The sequence below is a fragment of the Gossypium hirsutum genome, chromosome D05 (assembly GCF_007990345.1).
Source record: "Gossypium hirsutum isolate 1008001.06 chromosome D05, Gossypium_hirsutum_v2.1, whole genome shotgun sequence".
NCBI lineage: Eukaryota > Viridiplantae > Streptophyta > Magnoliopsida > Malvales > Malvaceae > Gossypium > Gossypium hirsutum.
The window spans coordinates 3,394,110-3,413,735 of NC_053441.1; the positions used below are offsets into that span (position 1 = coordinate 3,394,110).

The 19,626-nt window shown below is 35.2% G+C and overlaps 5 protein-coding genes across 6 annotated transcripts; 3 read left to right on the top strand and 2 right to left on the bottom strand.

The window, feature by feature from the left end:
• Window positions 1-1,711: 1,711 nt before the first annotated feature.
• LOC107907035 (solute carrier family 25 member 44) lies at window positions 1,712-3,855 on the bottom strand. The gene has a single exon (XM_016834232.2). The coding sequence runs from the start codon at window positions 2,922-2,924 to the stop codon at window positions 1,866-1,868; it is 1,059 nt and encodes a 352-aa protein (XP_016689721.1). The 5' UTR covers window positions 2,925-3,855; the 3' UTR covers window positions 1,712-1,865.
• A 162-nt stretch (window positions 3,856-4,017) lies between these two features.
• LOC107907036 (17.6 kDa class II heat shock protein) lies at window positions 4,018-5,306 on the top strand. Its single transcript, XM_016834233.2, has one exon. It carries the CDS (start codon window positions 4,631-4,633, stop codon window positions 5,108-5,110), a length of 480 nt encoding a protein of 159 aa, XP_016689722.1. The 5' UTR covers window positions 4,018-4,630; the 3' UTR covers window positions 5,111-5,306.
• A 1,162-nt stretch (window positions 5,307-6,468) lies between these two features.
• LOC107907037 (17.3 kDa class II heat shock protein) lies at window positions 6,469-7,124 on the top strand. The gene has a single exon (XM_016834234.2). The coding sequence runs from the start codon at window positions 6,469-6,471 to the stop codon at window positions 6,937-6,939; it is 471 nt and encodes a 156-aa protein (XP_016689723.1). The 3' UTR covers window positions 6,940-7,124.
• A 91-nt stretch (window positions 7,125-7,215) lies between these two features.
• Window positions 7,216-11,399, bottom strand: LOC107907034 (25S rRNA (cytosine-C(5))-methyltransferase NSUN5). 2 transcript variants are annotated; one of them, XM_016834231.2, is made up of 13 exons: window positions 11,050-11,399; window positions 10,846-10,904; window positions 10,704-10,754; window positions 10,140-10,275; window positions 9,973-10,058; window positions 9,592-9,690; window positions 9,405-9,458; window positions 9,023-9,167; window positions 8,697-8,758; window positions 8,309-8,396; window positions 7,918-8,001; window positions 7,672-7,833; window positions 7,216-7,558 (listed from the first exon to the last, which is right to left on the bottom strand). In XM_016834231.2, the coding sequence occupies exons 1-13, from the start codon at window positions 11,285-11,287 to the stop codon at window positions 7,308-7,310; spliced, it is 1,515 nt and encodes a 504-aa protein (XP_016689720.1). In that variant the 5' UTR covers window positions 11,288-11,399; the 3' UTR covers window positions 7,216-7,307. The 2 variants fall into 2 exon arrangements, with proteins under 2 accessions (XP_016689720.1, XP_040949081.1); XM_041093147.1 differs by lacking the exon at window positions 10,704-10,754 and having other exon boundaries at window positions 11,050-11,340.
• A 5,043-nt stretch (window positions 11,400-16,442) lies between these two features.
• On the top strand, window positions 16,443-18,749 carry LOC107907033 ((S)-coclaurine N-methyltransferase). Its single transcript, XM_016834230.2, has 8 exons — window positions 16,443-16,798; window positions 16,899-17,007; window positions 17,103-17,327; window positions 17,424-17,523; window positions 17,615-17,725; window positions 17,883-17,966; window positions 18,105-18,163; window positions 18,327-18,749. The coding sequence occupies exons 1-8, from the start codon at window positions 16,612-16,614 to the stop codon at window positions 18,517-18,519; spliced, it is 1,068 nt and encodes a 355-aa protein (XP_016689719.1). The 5' UTR covers window positions 16,443-16,611; the 3' UTR covers window positions 18,520-18,749.
• The last annotated feature ends 877 nt before the right edge of the window (window positions 18,750-19,626 follow it).

The following is a 19,626-nucleotide window of genomic DNA, read 5'->3' on the forward strand; positions in this document are numbered from 1 at the left end:
CAGTTTGGGTATTGTAACTCCATTGAAATTTAAAAAGAAAAATATGAAACTCCTAAGTAAAATAAGCATGAAAAATGAATCCAACGGTGGGCTTTTCTTTTCTTTTTTTAAGGATATTATGACGGCTCTAACTTGGTTTCGTTTGAATGTCAGCATCCAGTTTTCTGAAACATGTAACCAAAAATGAATCCTGTTGCATTTTGTTCGAGATCTCTCACCTTTGTTTTAAAAGAAGAGAAAAAACAAAAGAGAAGTCGTCCTCAAATTGGCTTCAATCTCAGTTGTTTCTTTTAGTCACTGAGACGGACAAGTATGCCGTATGCATGCTGTTGAGGTTAAAAATCGAACAGGACACAGAGAATGGTGGGAAGGTCTGCCTGTAGTTTCTGCTGGTGTGGTTCGTATTGGGTGGTCCATAGTAAGTAAAAAGGGCAAATGGGTTATGTTATCAGCCCCTGGTTTTTCGATCCCTGTCTGCTTTTCTTTGATTGTGTCACTCTGACTCCTTATCCCTATCATTTCTCTCTGTTGCCTTGCCCGCCCCCAATCACTGCTTCTTTACTTCTTTGCATTTACCGATGCAGATGCAAGTTATTGGGTTTAAACTCATATGTTGTAGATTTGCTTTCGGCAGTATTAAAGATGAAAGTGAACGGTAATGTACTAGATTTCATTAATATATATTTTTTATCCTGTTTTAAATCAAGTATACATTCAAAGAACGGAACCCATTACCAGCACCAGTATCTATATCACATTACTGTAGTTAAAAAGTGAAAATTTCAGCACACTAAATTTGAAGCCTTTAACACAATTTCATTACCATTTAGACTAATGCATTTTTGGATAAGTGAAAGAGATAAAACTTTTTTTCCCTATTAATTCGTATAACAGGATTGCTACCCCATACTATAAGGCTAAACTAACTGGCCATGGGTTCGCATAAAGGAGATACAGTGAAACATGGGCTAGAAAAATTATTCCAATATGTACAGTGTTCTGCAGTAAGAGGGCATGTGATGTCTCTGTTGCATTTCAAGATGCCGTGCAGCTCAGGTCTTGTTTAAGAATACCCTGGGAGTAATTTCCTATACATATGACTGTTAATCTCTAGTGCACCGTGCAGGTGACCAAAATTTAAAACGAAAGAGACACGGTTTATTGTTTTATATTCAAAAGCTGGTTGACTGCTCAATCTTTGGATGATTTACTTTTGTCATTTTTTTTGACCAAGTCTAACTGTACGATTTCTTTTAACAATTGGGTAATGTTGGGGCCGAGATTTGAGAAGTTGGGATGCGTTACATGACCCACAGTGAGAAGCTTTAAGTATTAACCCTTCGTATCCAAAATTTTCTGTCTTTTCAAGTTTTAGAGGGGCACAGCCAAAGATAGTATCATATTGGTTAAAGTAAAAGCAACTTCTTCATGTCCTTAAACTGAAATAACTTAGAATGAGTTTAAATGAAAGGTGCGTTTACGGTTAATATAAAAATAGTAATAGCGGTAAAATTAAATACTGTAACAATACTATAGAGTAAACTAACCGCACCGCACCCAATTGCCCATCCAAACCCACCCTTAAACAATAGATAGACAAAATTCACTTATTACAGAGTGACTTGTTCTTTTTCAATCATAATTAGAATGAGAAAAGGATGTAGTTATAATAATAGATTGAGAACATGAAATTATTAAAGAGTGAGCCAAATGAAAAAGAAAAAAAATCTTATTCATAGATATATGTTTTACATCGATAGTGATACTCATCATTACAGAGCCAAAGTAAGAAGATAAAAATGTACAATTAACTAAGGAATAGGGTCACAAACTTCTCAAGTGTGAGAAATCTGTATGTTTTTCATTCATGATGATAAGCTGTCTTGACTCTTAGCTGATAACCGTTTTAAGAACTCATAGGTAGTGATCATGGTTGTGGCAGACATAGACATTGATGCCCACCTTGGTCCCAGTCCCCTGTAACAAGCAGACAATCCGCCTTCTTTAACCAAATTCCTTATTGTCTGCAAAACCGTCATAGGTCTTCTTACCCCATTGTCTTCTCCATCCAGGACCTGTAACCTGGTTTTGATGGTGTCAAGTGGCATAGTGATTAAAGCTGAAACACCACTAGCCATGGCTGCACTTAAACCTTGGACTGCCACCACGGCCCTTGAATCAGGCTTGAAACCAGATCCTTCAATCACACCAGTTTCATCTTTTTTACCCATGGAGCAACCAATACCACCCCAAATGAGCTTGTGAGCAAGAGAGTAAGATGTCCACCAAACAGCATTAGATGGTGCATATGTCAATATTGAGATCCCAAATCCCCTATACAACCCTCTAGGACCATCTGCATACAGAATCTTCCTAAACGCATCAAGACCATTCTTATATCGACAAGAATGCACGTTTGAAATTGCATTCTTGCAACTGTTACTATTGTTGTAACCTTGAACCATAAGTCTTTGGCTCACAACATCGATTGGGGTCCAAACGAGTTGTGCAGCCATAGCTGAATTTAACCCAGCAGCAGCACTAGCTATAGCCGTTGCTGTAGTGTCTGAAAACCCTAAACGAACAGTTGCAGTGCCAACACTGCTCTTGGTAACCTCAAGGACTCCCATGTAAAGTGCTCGAGCTGGGATTGTCCCCATCAAGGAGGTACCAAAACCCCTATAGAATCCTCTCAACCCTTCATATCTCATAATAGAGAGAGACATCTTAGAGCAAGAAATTTGAGCGGATGACACCTGTTGCCTAGTTTTCAAGACTACTATAGGGTAAAGAGCAGCAGATACACCTGAAAATAAAGCCGCACCAAGGAAAAAGAACTTGGATTTATCAAGCATGTGCCAATCTATATCTGCCGGTATATGAATCTCTGACCTTGAATCATCCTCAGCTGCACTTAAACTCATTTTCGCCACTTTTGTAAGCTGTTTAGTGCAAATAACTAAAATCTGCTCTCTTTTTGTTATCCTTTCACCAAAATTAATCAGAAACCACCTCAAAATCCTATTCAAAACTCAAATGTAAAACAACCCAGCTCTATTAAAATATAACTCCAACTACTTGGGTTTTCTATAAAATTAAAGCTACAAATTAATACGAGAGCGATGAAAGGATCAAAAGGCAAAAAGAAGGAAAATTTATGAGGGGTATTTATTCTTCCAGTATTTGGACTGTACAAAAGTTAGGAAATCTAAGCGGAAAGAAAAAGGAAAAAAAAAAAAGATTTCTTTCGTTAGTATGATTAGGTATAAAAAAAGAAGAAAAAAGAATGGGGTTTTGTTGGTTTTCTTTTCTTCCTTTTGCGAAGCCAAATTTGTGAGCGAACGTGGATCAGCAGAAATAAGTCGAACATTCACTCACCATACAAGAACCCCAGATTTTATTTTTGATTCTTACCAGAAAAAGTCCAAGCCTTTGCAACATCTTCAATCAAGGCTTCATCTTAATTTGTCAAATAGGCAACTGGGAAATCATAAAGAGAGAGAAGCACAGATCTCAAAAGCGCAAAGAATATAAATGAAGTGAGGCAAAAAGGGGCTTATGGGGGTGGCGGGTTCACGGAAAACGAAATGCTGAAGAGGATAGTGTCAATAAGAAGGAAATGGAAAGTGAAGGAGTGGGAGAGAATGAGAAAAAAATAGAGCGCTTTAACGGTAGAGACCAGAGAGCAATGGGATTGTAGCAAAGTGTTAGCGTATCGAGGAAAATAGACACGTGTCGGTAATTGCTTCTATAGGTATTAGTTTTATAGGCTGATTTCAAGGTTCAATTGTTTTAAGCAGCTTGATTGTTGGCAGGGATTAGCTTGCTTGCTACCCTCTGATTTCCAACTAAACTGTGGGTGAGTCAGTCTCAGTAATATGTTTGTGTTTTATAAATGGATGCCTCAAATTTCATATACAGGATGTCAGTAACCAGTATCTCACCATTTATGGCAACAAGGAACCCTCTGATTTGAGTCTGTTTTTCCCTTTTCTCTTTGAGGTAAGTTAAATACAGCAAAGCAAGCCATTCTATCTATTTATCTATCTATCAAAAGACTTCACCTTTTACTCATTGTTTTGACCTATAAAACTCTGTATTTCAGTCTTGACTTTGATCCAGGGAACTAAAAATTAACCTTCGACACATTAGGTATTAAAGTAAAAATGAAATTGGGTAAGATTCTGATAAGGAATTTTGATCAGGACATTACATGATGAGATGAACCTTTTATGCTGGTCAAGCTTGGCCCAAGAGCAAATTTGGGTTATTTTTAGCCTTGTTACACATGAAATTACTCATTGCAGATTTGATCCAACCTATCTTGCATGGCAACACGGGCCCTGGCATTGTTAAGTACAGTTTGGACCCAAAATATTAAAGAAATGGAAAATTACAGAACAATTGCTCGTCTTCTTCAATATTCTAGACAGAATGTTACAGAGCCCCATTACCAAACTTTTCCATTTGCACCGATTAATCTCTAGAACTCTCGTCTCTCTTGATTACCTCCTATAAATATGAATCAGCTCTTCGCTTCCCAAATCACTCTGAAAATCAGCTTAAAACTCATTACATAAACGGCTTTCTTTCTATATCCCTTGTCTGTTTATATTTTAGAGCTTGAATTATGGCTTTGAGGAACTTTGGCTTCGATTCTCCACTCTTTACAATCCTGGAAGACATGCTGGACATCCCGGAGGAACAAGAGAAGTCCCGAAACAACCCATCTCGAGCCTATGTTCGAGATGCAAAGGCCATGGCTGCCACTCCAGCTGACGTGATAGAGTACCCAACATCTTACGTCTTCATCGTGGACATGCCCGGCATAAATCACGGCGAGATCAAGGTGCAGGTTGAAAACGAGAATGTGCTTGTGGTGAGCGGGGAGCGAAAGCGTGAGAAAGAGAAAGATGAGAAAGAAGGGGTGAAGTATGTGAGGATGGAAAGGAGAGTGGGCAAGTTTATGAGGAAGTTCGCATTGCCTGAGAATGCGAATATGGATAAGATATCTGCAGTTTGTCAAGATGGGGTGGTGAGAGTGACGGTGGAGAAATTACCTCCACCTGAACCTAAGAAGCCCAAGACCATTGAAGTTAAAGTTGCATAAGAGAGTTATGGTTGTTGATCTGTTCGATTTGAGAAAAAAAAAATCAAAGAAACGTCAGTGTTTCATTCTGGTTGTGTGAGTTTTGAAGTTTATCAACACAGTAATAAAGTTAAGGTTTCTTTATTTTGATTTCATGTTGAAGAAGATCGAATGTTGCGTATTAATGCAGTATAACAATAAAACTGGATTTTGGTTACTAGTTGCCGCATTTCTTTACAGCACAGAATAAAATTTGTTTTACCAAAAGACAACATCCCATTGAACAAACCTTTAATTTACTGCATCCTAAAGCAACAACTTAATTTTCAGCTAAGCTATTCTTCAACCTAGCTTCGTCATGCATATTATAGATGGAGTTGAGAGTCATGGGATTCCATCCATCTATCACCTCTCTTTTTTTTCAGTCTTGGCTTCTTAAGATAACTTATTGTAATGATATCTGTCTCATTTTAAGAATTAGTGTAAGCATTTGTATGCTATGAAAAATTATTAATAGTATACTTGTTGAAAAATGAGAGCTGAAACCATTACAACTTTAAAAAAGAAAGAAAAAATAAAGCATTCTTCCTCTCCTTAGGATCTTCGAACTTTGCTTTCATTTTTTATCCTTTAAGAGAACTCTTTTCTTCCTTCATTTGATCACTAAGCTTACGTTTCAATAGATAATAACTCGAGAACTGGTTTGAAATCAGAAAATGAGAGAGCTGGGTGTGTCATTGATTCAAGAAGCACTGCTTGGATGTCTAGGCCTTAGAACCGGTAGGCTGTCTCAAGCCTTTGAACTATTGTATAATAATACTATTATTTGATGCGATCAAACTCTTATTAAAGATCTTTTTGCATTAGGTTATGAGTTTCTTCAGGAAAAAGAGCATATGAACTCTAAAATGTTCGATTTTATAGGAATTTTTGGACTTTGATTTTCGATTTTTCTCTAATTTTCTTCTTTTTGGAAGTTATTTTTTGCTGTTCTTTGTAGTTGTGTTGTTAAACGGTAGGGCAAACCGTTTAACTCTAACCAATGATTAAATAGAACCATTCCAAGAAAAACAAAACAAAATCCGGCCCACCGCACCGTATGTAGTGTCAATCAATGACTCGCTCTTTCCTGTAGTGTGTAAGAAATTCTAGACCTTCCCAAAACATTCTGGAAGAGTGGAAATCCTTGAAGAATATGTGACATTATAACCCAACCTTCTCGAAAACTCTCGACGTCTTCTTCCAGAAACTTCCTACCCAACCTTATAAATGAGCTAATACCATTCATGATTCTCTATCCAAGCCGAGAAACGTAGTGAATTTGCAACCGAAAACCGAATCAAGATCTTCGCAATCTCATCGAGCTACAAAAAAGAAAAATGGATCTCAGAATCATGGGTTTCGATTCTCCGCTCTTGAATACTCTCCAACACATGATGGATCTTTCTGACGATACGGAGAAGATCCCGAACGCACCATCAAAGGTTTACATGCGGGATGCCAAAGCCATGGCTGCAACACCAGCGGACATTAAGGAGTACCCCAAGTCTTACGTGTTCATCGTCGACATGCCGGGGCTGAAATCAGGGGACATCAAGGTCCAAGTGGAGGACGACAATATGCTCTTGATCAGCGGAGAAAGGAAACGAGAGGAAGAGAAAGAAGGAGCCAAGTACGTGAGAATGGAGAGGCGGGTCGGCAAGTTTATGAGGAAATTTGCGTTGCCTGAGAATGCTAACGCTGATGCCATCTCTGCAATCTGTCAAGACGGGGTCTTAACTGTTACTGTGGAGAAACTGCCACCCCCTGAGCCTAAGAAACCCAAGACCATCGAGGTTAAAATAGCTTGAAGCAGCTTTAGATTTACGGTTAATTGTCAATGGGGGCTTTAAATAAGTTGGGGGTTAGCCCTGTAAGTAGTTTCTAGCGTTTGCCGTGGTGGTTTCTGAGTGCGTTAAACGTTTGATGTCAGAGTTCTATGTCGTGTTGTGTTGAAATCATGAAATGCAGATGTTACCGTTAGTATTTTCTTGTATTTTCCGTCTCTGGTTTTAATCACATATGTTTTTGCTAACAATGGTCAATGGAATTCCTCATGCCAAGCAGAAATTTATGGCTAAAAGAGAAAGGGAAAGACTTGCAGCAAATTGTATTAAAACTTGGGAGGTAACATGACAAAACAGGGTTGATAAAAAAAATTAAATCAAATAGCAGGCTGTTATTTCAGGTTAACCCTAAAACAAGGTTTAGAATATAAAAACATTTTAAACATTCCGCCAAAGAGGGTTGGCATTATAATTCTCGCCTCTTTCTTGCTAAGATTTTTCCTTTTAGTACGCTCTACACGAGACAGATGAGATGAATCAGGGCTCAGCGATGGGTGGATTACGGATCCTTCTTCCTTGATAAACAGAGCAATGAAAAAGCCTTCTTTGTCCTCAACCGGGTCAGTCCGGAGCAAATGTTCAACTACAAAGCAATAACGCAGCGGAATTTTAACTAATTAATACACACCAGATACCAATGTCCAAAAAGCAGCTAATCACAGACATGGATATTGTGGGGATAAATCATCAACTTACAGCCTTCTAGAACCGGAAGACCACGACGGTGCCACTGGGGAAAAGGTGTTGCTAGTCGAAAACCATGAGATGCAGCAAGGGGTAAAATAGACTTGACAACATCTTCATTTTCAATTTGGTGGATGGAACAAGTGCTGTAGACTATTCTCTCAGCTTGTGGAACTGTAGTTGAGAATGTAAAACATATAATCAGCCCATAATTTAAATGCCACATAAATAAAAGCATGAAACATATATATACTTAACAGCACAGTGCATGTGTTAGCGCTTTCTTTTGAAAGGAGGCCAGCTTGGTAAGTCTCTCTGTTTCATCAACATTTGCTGATAGACCTGAATAATTTAATATGCAGATAAGAGAGAAAACAAGGAGCAATTTGGACAGAGTTAAAATCTATGAGCAGCATAATGTTCACATTGTAATGAAATAATAGTAACTGCAAAACTCATTTGATAATAAATACTTAAATAGGAAACTAACTTGGTATGACAATATAAGTAATACCAAATAAGAAGTTCGCATCAGTAACACTTGCTTCTAGAAAGTTTTATGATTGGAAAGATGCACATAATTACCTTAATCACTAAAAAAAACTAAGAAAGGAAGCTATTACCACACTACAAAGATGCACATAATTACCCGCAGCATGAGATGGAAGCAGATGGTCCAATCTCTCAGCAACTGTACCAGATCCAGAGCAGGAAGGATCTAAAAGAATGGCACGGACCTGCAACGTCAATTTGCTTGAGAACTTGAAGAATAAGTAAGACTGTAGCATTAAAAGAAGCTAGAGGAGAAAGACATTTGATGTTTAAAACTAGTGAATGGAACTTGACACACTGCTGAGGTGAGCTGCTTACGCTTCAATTGAAAGCACAACCGGCTAACAAAAGAGCCATGCAACTAAAACTCATTTAGTCTCTACTTCTGAGACTCAAACAAGTTTAAGTATTGCACAAACATCTGCCTTTTGAAAAAGGCATGTCTAACCTATTTTAACTCAGGACACAAACGAGTGCATGCTTACCTTGGAGTATGGAGGATCTTTTGGGTCTAAGCTTAGAAAATCGCTATGAAAAACTTCAATATCTACAACCAATTAAGAATAACATACCACAGCAAAAATTTTCATTCAGAAGCGAGGATGATGATTAACAACATATGCGAGCAGTTGACTGAAATGAAAACAAATAATTATAAAACAAGGATAACAGGAAAAGAATGCTTTACAATGAGAACAGATTTTAAGTTGTATATAGCAGGCTATTCCATGATGAAAACCAGTGTTATATAGAATAAGAGTAGTTCTTAAATAGACAAATATAAACAATCAAAAGATATTTGCAAGGATACTACATGCGCCAGATAGTCTGACAGTGTCTGCTAAACGTTTTATCCTTTCCTTGTTCAGTTCACAGGCTATGACCTTTCCTTTCCCTCTCATAAGAGCAGCGAGATGGACAGTTTTATTCCCTGGAGCTGCACATGCATCAAGAACCTTCACAGAAATATGGAAGTAAGCATGCTATAAATAGCTGCCAACATCAAACTCAAGCAGGAAACTTATGAATATCTACCACACAACCAAAACGAATCTGCATGGGTACAGAATATTTATATAGTCACAAAGTAAGGATGACTCGATATACCATGTACAACATAAAAATGATAAAATAACAATTTCTCTAGCGAGAAGACTTGGTAAACAATCAATGTCTGATGACCATTAACTAACCTCCCATCCTGGTTCAGGATCAAGAGCCGCTGCCACCATAGAACTTGCTTTCCCCTGTATGATTGCAAATTCGAATCAAACAAAAAAACTAAAAAAAATTGAGAAACTGCTATTAGTGCATAGTAACAATATTCCAACAGTAGACAACTATAATAGTCGCTCATTTATGAACTTATTAATGACTTACTTGCATAAACACACTTCCATTCATGACCAAAGGGTGATCATGAAGATCACATTTTGGTGGGAGTTTTAACAAGTCAGGGACCAGGTCATCTTTCTCCACCTATTAAGAAAATGAAAAGTTTTAACAAAATAACACAAAAAAAACTGACTTCGAAAAGTAGACACAGATTAGAGATATCAGCAAAGTAAAAACATAAGAAAGAAAAAGAAGAGGTAACCAGACCTGCAACCATGGACTTTTTATTAAATATATGATAAGAATAAGCAGCAAAGAGAAAGGTAAGAATGGTTGCTTTAGAGATTACTCTATATTACATAAAACATTCAAAATAATGCATGACACCCCACTAAGGTTTAGCTTTAGCGTAGGTTGCAAAAGTACCATGTATTGTTTCCTCAATTCAATTAAGGCAGAATCAACATCCAGTTTAAGTGTGTTGACACGAACATATCGTGGTTTTGAAACATCTGCAACACATTTATGCTACGCATCAAGTAACGAAAGAATGACACACTTGGATGTAAGAAAACATTTTACTTAACACATACCAGGAGTTTGGTAATGGTCTAACAAATCTTCAATGCGCTTCATCTTTTTCCTCACCAAAAGCCGAGCTAAAGCAGACTGAAGAGAGGCTTTTCTCTGTAGCAAAAATTTCTCCGCTTCACCAACAAATGAAATTTCCTAGAGATCAGAATCATTAGACGAGATTACCACAAGTACAACAAAAAGGACACACAACATTGGCAAAAATAGCATATAGAAGATGAAACCTTTAGCAAATAACTTCAAAACCTTTCTATTAAAAAAGTCACTACAACTCCTCAGCATAGCTCACTCCCTCACATGAACTCAGTGAGACAACCTTAGAAATTCAGGAATTCTGAGGAAAGAAAGGTAAATAATATCATATTCACTTTTTTCACATTTGAAATAAAAGTTCCTTCTTAGAAAGCATAAGATTCTTTGAGACACTAGGCATAAAACGGCTTATCGTTAATTGCAAAGAAAGTTCACATATTGTCTCGAGAAATGCAGAAAGTGAAAAGAAAATGTAAAAAATGGAAATGTGAAGCTAATGAAGATACAAAAAAATAAAAAAATAAATATACCTGACCAAAAAGAATATCATATGTGATTATATAAACCAATTCCACTTGCCTCTGCAACATTAAGATAATAATCAGAATTATCAAACACTTTACAAGGCAAATTCAGGAAAAACAAAAATCACTAAAACTCATAAATTTTTACCTTCCATCTACTATTCAATATGTTAGCACCCTCCAGCACATCCTTAATGATAGGAAGATCTGAAAACAAGTCAACCCAAATGTGAAGCGTAAACCAAAAAAGAAAAAGAAGAAGAGCTATGTTAAATAAAGCTTCAAATGGTTCTGCTATTATCATCGAACAGAAACACTGATAGAAATAAAGAGAAGAATAAAGTTAAGTTACGTTTGAGGGTTTGACAAACGAGAGCGAAAGTAGCCTTCTTGTTCTTAATAGACGGGCTATAAACGAGGGACTTTATGGAGGCTACGGCTCGTCGATGAGCGTCTCCTTGAAGAACTGATCGCAGTACCTTGGCCGCCTCCCTCCTCGAGAAGTAAGCAGACCTCTCGGCGTTGCTCATTCGAGGCTTCTTCTTCTCGGCGGCTCCCGATGATGGTTGCTTCGCCTTGAAACGGGCCATTGTTTGCAAGAGAGTGGGGAGAGCCTAGGAGGGAGCAAGCAAAGAAAGAAACCTCTGAAAATCCCACGCTCGGATTCAACTCGATCCAAAACGCACCGTTTCCTCATTGTGGAGCTAGGGCTCTCCACACCGGGCTGGGAAATAAGTTTCAAGCCCAATTTTGACCCAACAATCAATGCAGTGGGCTTCATGAGCCTCAAGGATCTGGATGTTGTGGTCACTGATATGGTCTCCATCACCAACAATTCCAGCCGTAACCAACCATAGAAAGGCCCATTAATCTATTTACATAATCCATAGCGCGTAAACCTGCACCTCCCTCCAAACTGAGAGAATCTTTTCCTGTAATAAATGGGATGTGGATAGTGGACCACGTTGAAATCTAGTCATTGCTGACATACAGAACCGGGACCACCTATGAGGTCTGAAGTCACCTAATTGTAAGACCAACTGCATTTTTGGGGACAAGTTTGTAAGTTTAATAATTTTTAAGATTACTTTAAAATAATATTATAAATTAATAATTAAAATTAAATTTTAAAATAATAAAATTTATTTAAATATTATTAAAAAATAACATTACAATTTACAAATATCTAATGAGCTTCGAAAGCTCTTTTCCAAAAAGGAAGCTTGGAAGGAAAAAAAAAATTTAAAAGCACACTTTGTGTAAAGGACTAGGAAGAAATAAGGAGTGGCGGCGCCCGCACAAGTTTTAAAATTAAAAATTATAAAATAAAAAGAAATTTAGTTGAAGTTGAAAATATTAAATATTTTTACCTTTTGTTTTTAAATTAATACTAAAAATAACATGTATTGATTGAATGACAAATGATTGATGGTTGAGGAAAGAAAGTGTGAAAATTGATTTTTAGAAAGCCGATTTCCTTTTCCATTATAAAAGTATGTATTAGTTAGATAATTAATATATAATGAGCATTAGCATGGAACGTTTTCCGAATAATGACAAATTAAGCTTTTTAAAAATTGATATATATATTTAAATTAAAGTTGGTTAAAATTTAAACTTAGGGCTGAAGTTAAAATTTTTTTTAGGGGCTGAAATTAAATTGTAATTTTTATGATAGTAAAATTATATTTTTTTTATTTTAATAGTCTCTATCTTTATAATTTTTAAAGGATTAATCAAATTTTTATTATTTTTAGGGGGGTCAAAGTGCAACTTTACCTTTACTAATTTAAAATTTTAAAAATTTCAAAAAAGCCTAAATGAAAAATTTTTCATTTTAAGGGGGCCGGGGCCCCTGCCAACCCCCTGTCAATGTAACAATCCGATTTTGGGCCTAGTCAGAACAGTGGTCTACAATTTCACGGAATAATTTCATGAAATTTTCGTTCGAAAATTTCGACGTTTGAGCAATCAATTTAGTAAAAATGACTAAATTGTAAAAAGTGAAAAAATTGAGTTCTACATGTTAGAAGTGTCCATTTGTTATGAAATTTTGAATTGGAGATCCTTATATGGTAATTAGACCATTGGTTAAGTTGGTGGACAAAAATGGACATGGTTAGGCATGTTTCCAAAGTTTTTCATTAAGGGCATTTTAGTCATTTAGTAATTAAAATGAATTAAAAACAAAATTAAAAGCCAATTTTTGTCCATCTTCAAGCTAGGGGCCGAAATTTGCATGGAGAAACTATGGTTAGGGTTTTTCAAGCTTCCAAGCTCGATTGTAAGTCCATTCTAACCTCGTTTTTAATGATTTTCACGTTTTTGAAACCCCTTTAACATGATTTATTTATTTCTACCATTTATTTGAGATATGATGAAGGTCTTGGTTTTGACCCATGTTAGAAGTTTATGTATTTTGATGGTAAATGGTAGATTATGCATGTTTATGGCTAAAATGATTTCGAAATCTCTTGTTCTGACTCTGGAAAATCATTAAAAATTGTACAAAAATAATTATGGGATAAATTTATATGTTTAGAATCCTGAATGAGTCTATTTTCAAAAGAAATAAACGATAACATTATCCGAATTCTGTACTATGAAATAATTATTTTAGTGAATAAGGATCAGAACTTTCAAGCAGTGAAACAGGAAAAACTTTAAAGAATAAACTGTACTTATTGGCTAAGCCAAAAATTCTGAAACTTTTATGATAAAAAGATATATGAGTCTAGTTTCAGGAAAAATTAACGGATCTTAATTTAGAGCTCGGTAGCTCGATATATAAATAAATTAGTGACTTTGACTCAGACAGACAGTTTGAATTTACATACGAGAAAATAGTGAAAGTATGGATAATGTTATTTAAGTGTGTTATACACATTAAGGATGTGGAATGGAGAGGAGGAGGAGGAAAATTAGAAAATATATGAATGATTTGTGTAAAATTGGTCATATGCTCGATTATGATTTATAAACGATGAAATAGAAATAATGCTTATATTTGCGTATGATTGGTCATGGTTTAACCTCATGTGGGAAAATAAAATTTCATAGTATGTGTGTATGGTATAATTGGAATATGATTTGGCTTGAAGTAATGTCATGAATGGTTTATGAATTAACACATGTTGGTAAGTTTGATACATGAACAAATGTTGTACTCATTCATGCTTATAATGCTTATACTATGTGTTTATTTGGGTTAACATTTTTGGTGTACATGCTTAGGCTTTGGCCAAGTTGTGGTTGGATTATGCCATGTTAAACTTATAAGTTATGCGTTGAGATGGTAAGTGCCTAAATGGAAATTGCTAGTGATAGGATTTGAATTGTGAGCATGGGAAATTGTGAATTGAATAAAAAGAAATGAAGCATTGAATTGCATGAGTATGTATTGGGTCTCGTAGGCCCTATTTATTATTATTATTATAATATATTGAAGATATATTGTGAAGAATTATAAAAGCATGTTAATAATTTAAAAGTTTTAATTTAGATGAAATTTTATAACTCGGTTCAATATGTTTACAAGTGTATGTGTTCTGGTAATGCCTCGTACCCTATTCGGTGTCGAATACAGATAAGGGGTGTTATAGTCAACTTTTCAAAAAGAATGGAATTATTTTTTAAAGAAAATATTAACTAAAATGTTAAAATTTTAAACATGAAAGCCCCTATAACAATCCATGTGTACTTTATACTATTTTTTTTACAAACTTAATATTTTTTAAAATTCTAATTTATTTTTTATTTTTATGAAATTCAAATTTTTTTTTGCTAATTTGACATTTAAGATAAACAATATCATATCAGTATGTACACGTGGGTTGCCATGTAAGTTGACACACCAACGCCATTAAAAAATTAATGTTTTAATCAATATTTTTATTAAAATATTATTTGACTCTATTTGAAAGATTAATAATAATTTTAGCTTTAAAAAAATTAGAGCAAAATTGATAAAATATATAAACATTAAAGACTAACGGTACGTTTATTTGGTGTAAAATATTTTACGAAAAATAAAATCTGGAAATTGAATTTATTTTCTGAAAAATCTTATACCTTTTTGGTGTTTGGATAATTTTGAATAAAATAATCAAAAAATAATTTTTAATATTATTTTATTTGTATTTAAATTAAATAATGATTATTAATGGTCCAATACAAATTAATTACATTCACTAACATAAGCATATATTTTAATTAAAACATCTACTTCAAATTATCAATTTGAGCCATTACTAAACAATGTCATAATAATTTTTGGCCAAAGACAGAATATATAGAGAACTCAAACAAATGGAGTAAAAAGACAGAATAAATTAGTACAATCAATCCCTCCTAATCTAAAAGCATTCATTTGACTATTGATACACCAAGCTATAGTCAACCAAGAAACAAATTTATTCAATGGTTAGGCACTTTTTAGGTGATTGAAATTTTACTAATAAAAATTTTATATTGTAGGAGTTGGGCCCCTGCCACCCCTGTAAATGGTTAAGATTTGAACTTCTAATCAAAACAAAAACAAGCAAAACATCTGTCCAATCATCAACGCCAACTCTACCATAAAACAACTACATAATCTGATGTTAATAAAAATAACAATGGAGCAACAATGTCTATAAACCTTCCACCTCATGAACCGCTTTAACACATCTACATGCCCACTTTGAACACCTTTAAAAAAAATCAACAAATCATCTCTTTCAGTAAGTCTCCTTCGTTAGAAAATGCATAAGATGTCACTCGGACACATTTCTTAGAAACAAACAACAATGCTTTCAAAATCATCAAAATTTTCATTAGTAAGTGAGCTAAAATAATACAAGGCTGTGAACAAGCTAAAAAAACACATAAATAATGCAAATACACTCCGTACAAAACGGAGGTGTGTTGAAGTTTTCCCACAAGCTTGTACAATTGATTGAGAGAGACTGGAATGGAATGGAAAAAATGAAAAATAAATAAAGAACTCACCTGATTGGAGATGCAAGGAGAGGCGTTTGGCTGAGAGAGAATGAAGCAGAGAAAGGCATCTGAGAGAAGAAAGAATGGAGAAGCAAAACCACAAGTCCATTATATATATAATTTTTTTTGTCTAAAGAACATTTTACTAGAAAACACGCGAATTTTGGGTACATTTGTAAAAATATTTTACCTTCACTAAAAACATCGGATAAAGTGTTGCCGGTCTCATGTTTATTACCCATAGAATGGACTTTTGTCTGCCGTAAGATTAATTTAATTTTTTTAAAACAAAACCACGATCAATCATTCTAAATTTAGATTGGGTGATATGGTTTTTTATATATAAATAATTATAAGATATTAATTAATTACTATTATAATTTAAAAAAAATTATATACAAAAATGATTCATTTGTTATAATGAAAGTTGATATTGTCTGATCAACCGGGGACATCACCTCTTTTTCCCTTAATCATTACTCAAACCATCAAATTTTTTTAAAAGATAATTTTAGCATCCTCAATGTATCAAGCGACACATGTATGTATTTTTTAGAATATTTTTAAAAAATACGGATATTTACAGTAAAAAAAAAAAGAAGAAAAACTATATTTCCCTATATTTCCTTAATGGTGCCTCTGTTGACTACACCAGTAAATTTTTAAAAAAAAGTTTCTGTCAATTAAAATAAATTGAAAACAAAAGAAGAAAAATTAGTAATTCTTGACACCCACTTTCCCAGGCCCATTAACTGTTATAAAAGTCATACCAAAAAGCTCGTTGACAAGGATAACGACATCAAAGTCACCTACAATTTGTATGAAGCATGCCACTTAGGCTGTTAACTTGTTATCCTCATCCAGTTCTAGCAACCGGCCATTAGCTACTGCCAGAAAATCCAAGCATCAATCTAGCAAAGCAAAGCGTTTGCTAATGGAGGGTCTAATTCAGGTGCCTTATGATGTTACGGTCAGGTTCATGTTGACTTCCTTGGAGCGCAATTTGTTGCCTGATGCTATTATAAGGAGGTTGACTCGGCTTCTCCTGGCTAGTCGTCTTCGTTCTGGTTATAAACCCTCCACTGAGCTCCAACTCTCCGATCTCCTTCAGTTTGCTCATTGTATGTAACATTTCTTAGATTAAACCCTTTTTTCCTTGGATTTGATTTGATTTGATTTGATTTGACTGTGTCCAAACTGACTTGTTTGTTTGCTTTGTAGCCCTAAAGGAGATGCCTATAGCTATCAAGACAGACAAGCCTAAAACTCAACATTACGAATTGCCAACCTCTTTCTTCAAGTTGGTTCTTGGGAAGAACTTCAAATACAGGTTCTTTTCCTTCTTTTTTTCCCTCTCTTTTTGTTTGATCTTGTGTACTGCTTTTTTAGTTGTTGGGTGAATTTTTTTTTAATGGGATGATGCAGTTGTTGTTACTTTTCTGACGAGTCGAAAACTTTGGAGGATGCTGAGGAAGCAATGTTGGAACTGTACTGTGAGAGATCGCAATTAAAAGATGGCCAAACAGTTCTTGATGTGGGGTGTGGATGGGGTTCACTTTCTCTATACATTGCCCGTAAGTACCCCAATTGCAGGGTTACAGGGATTTGCAATTCCACCACTCAGAAAGCTTTTATAGAGGAACAATACCGGTAAATGCTCCACTTGCTAAATGAAAAGTATTATTACTCCATGTTAATTTATTACTTTTTTACTCTTGAAAACAAATTTATGGTTACCCTTCATAGGGATCGGCAATTGCAAAATGTGGAGATCATTGTTGCGGACATAAGCACATTTGAAATGGAGGCATCATACGACAGGATATATTCGATTGAAATGTTTGAGGTTCATTGTTTTCGACTTTTCGTACAGTCTGTGCTACTACACAGTTTTAATGTTGGTGATTTGAAATCTTATAATTTCTGCTTTTTAACAGCATATGAAGAACTATCACGATCTTCTCAAGAAGATATCAAAGTGGATGAAAGAGGATAGTCTTCTTTTTGTTCATTATTTCTGCCATAAAGCATTTGCTTACCACTTTGAGGTGTGCAAAATAATCTGATTGTGCCGAGTAACCCTAATTGTTATTGCTAATATGGGTTTATGCAATAGCTAGACGTCATCCCGTTTTCGAGAATCTATTTTAAATCCAAGGGATTTTACCTGGAATGACAATATCTTGTCAAATTATTTTAATCTAGGACATAAATGAAGATGACTGGATAACCAGGTACTTCTTTACAGGAGGTACAATGCCTTCAGCTAATCTGCTTCTATATTTCCAGGTAAAAAGCCTTTTTACATCTCATATATGCTATGAATTCTGAAAATTGAAATTCAATAGCCGTAGATTTTGATGTCATATTTATGATCTGCGTGACCCAACTGATTTTAATGCCTAACAGTCCATCCTTTGTACGCAGGATGATGTTTCTGTTGTCAACCATTGGTTTGTGAATGGGAAACATTATGCAAAAACTAGGTGAGAGCAGTTGTTTTGTAATACCAATATAAAAAAACATTATAATCTTTCAATAGCTATACTAACTTGTTTAACCACCCTGATTCCTCCCTGAGAAATAGCTATAGTATTTGTTTCCTTGTTAGCAATTTGAAAGTTCTCAGAGAACATTTTTATATTGCAGTGAAGAGTGGCTGAAGAGGATGGACCGAAGCTTGGCTTCCATTAAGCCAATAATGGAGTCCACCTATGGCAAGGATCAGGCTGTGAAATGGACAGTGTATTGGAGAACATTCTTTATTGCTGTTGCGGAACTCTTTGGATACAATAATGGAGAAGAATGGATGGTTGCACTTTTCCTATTCAAGAAGAAATAAAGCCGTCATCAGTGCTCATTTCCACCAATAATCAACTTTGGGCATTAGGGGACTAAAATAAGAGCAACTGTAGAATCGCTGAATATTTTATGCAACTCCTACTCCATTGGAAAGACAAATGCATTTTGTATTTTGGACGAAATCAAACAACTGCATCAAGAACCATCAATGTAGAAAATAAATCACGATAGAAATTAAATAACTGATGAAAGTATAATTTCAGTTAGCTACTTTACCTGTTTTTTTTTCACTATTTAGCAACATTCTTAACTGGGTTTCCACTATTATCTTAAAAATGGAACCGACAGCATCACCAGCTTCCAAGGAGCCAGGCTATGACTGTTCTCCATCATAGACCCAAGGAACTCCATAAAGAAGTTGCAATGAAGGCAGGCTATCAGGGATTAACAGGCTAAAAATTCAATGGCAAGTACTTGTTTGGTTTTCCTTCTCATATCTCAGGCACTCTAGTGTGGCGTGGAGGGTCATACTTGATAGGCTTCCTATTACTGTTAAGTTGCAAAGCTTAGGTATTCTAGTGATTAACAAAAACTGCTTGTAACGTTATGATGATATGGAGCCGAGAAATCATACTTGAAAAACAGACTTTTGCTTTCTCTAATGAACTCCTTTTCATTTCTACTCTGAAACAGATTATTGATGTCTTTATATTTTGACAACCATATACTAGTTTTTCTGTAGGTTCCATCTTGTCCTTTCTTAGGTGCGGTTTGCCTTTTTCTTCACTGTTAAAAATTGATGCTTTGTCATTACTATTATTTTCCATTGCTTTCTTTCCTTCTCCAAGTAAAAGCAGGAGTGAATTTCGAAGCTCACATTACCTTGTCTCCACTAGACTCACATCAATCAGTAATGGAAGAAATGGAACAAGTAATCAAGTAAAAATGGGATGAAAAACATTCAAACCAGTGTTTATTTGTATTATAATCGAATGAAAGTAAGGCAACGTAGATAAACATTAACACCAATATTTCTACATGCACCATGCATTATGAGAAAAGAAGCACCTTGCATAGCCAAAAATGATCACTTCCAAAACCATATGCATTGGCCGGCTTATTGTGCTACAAAAACTAGAAACATCTC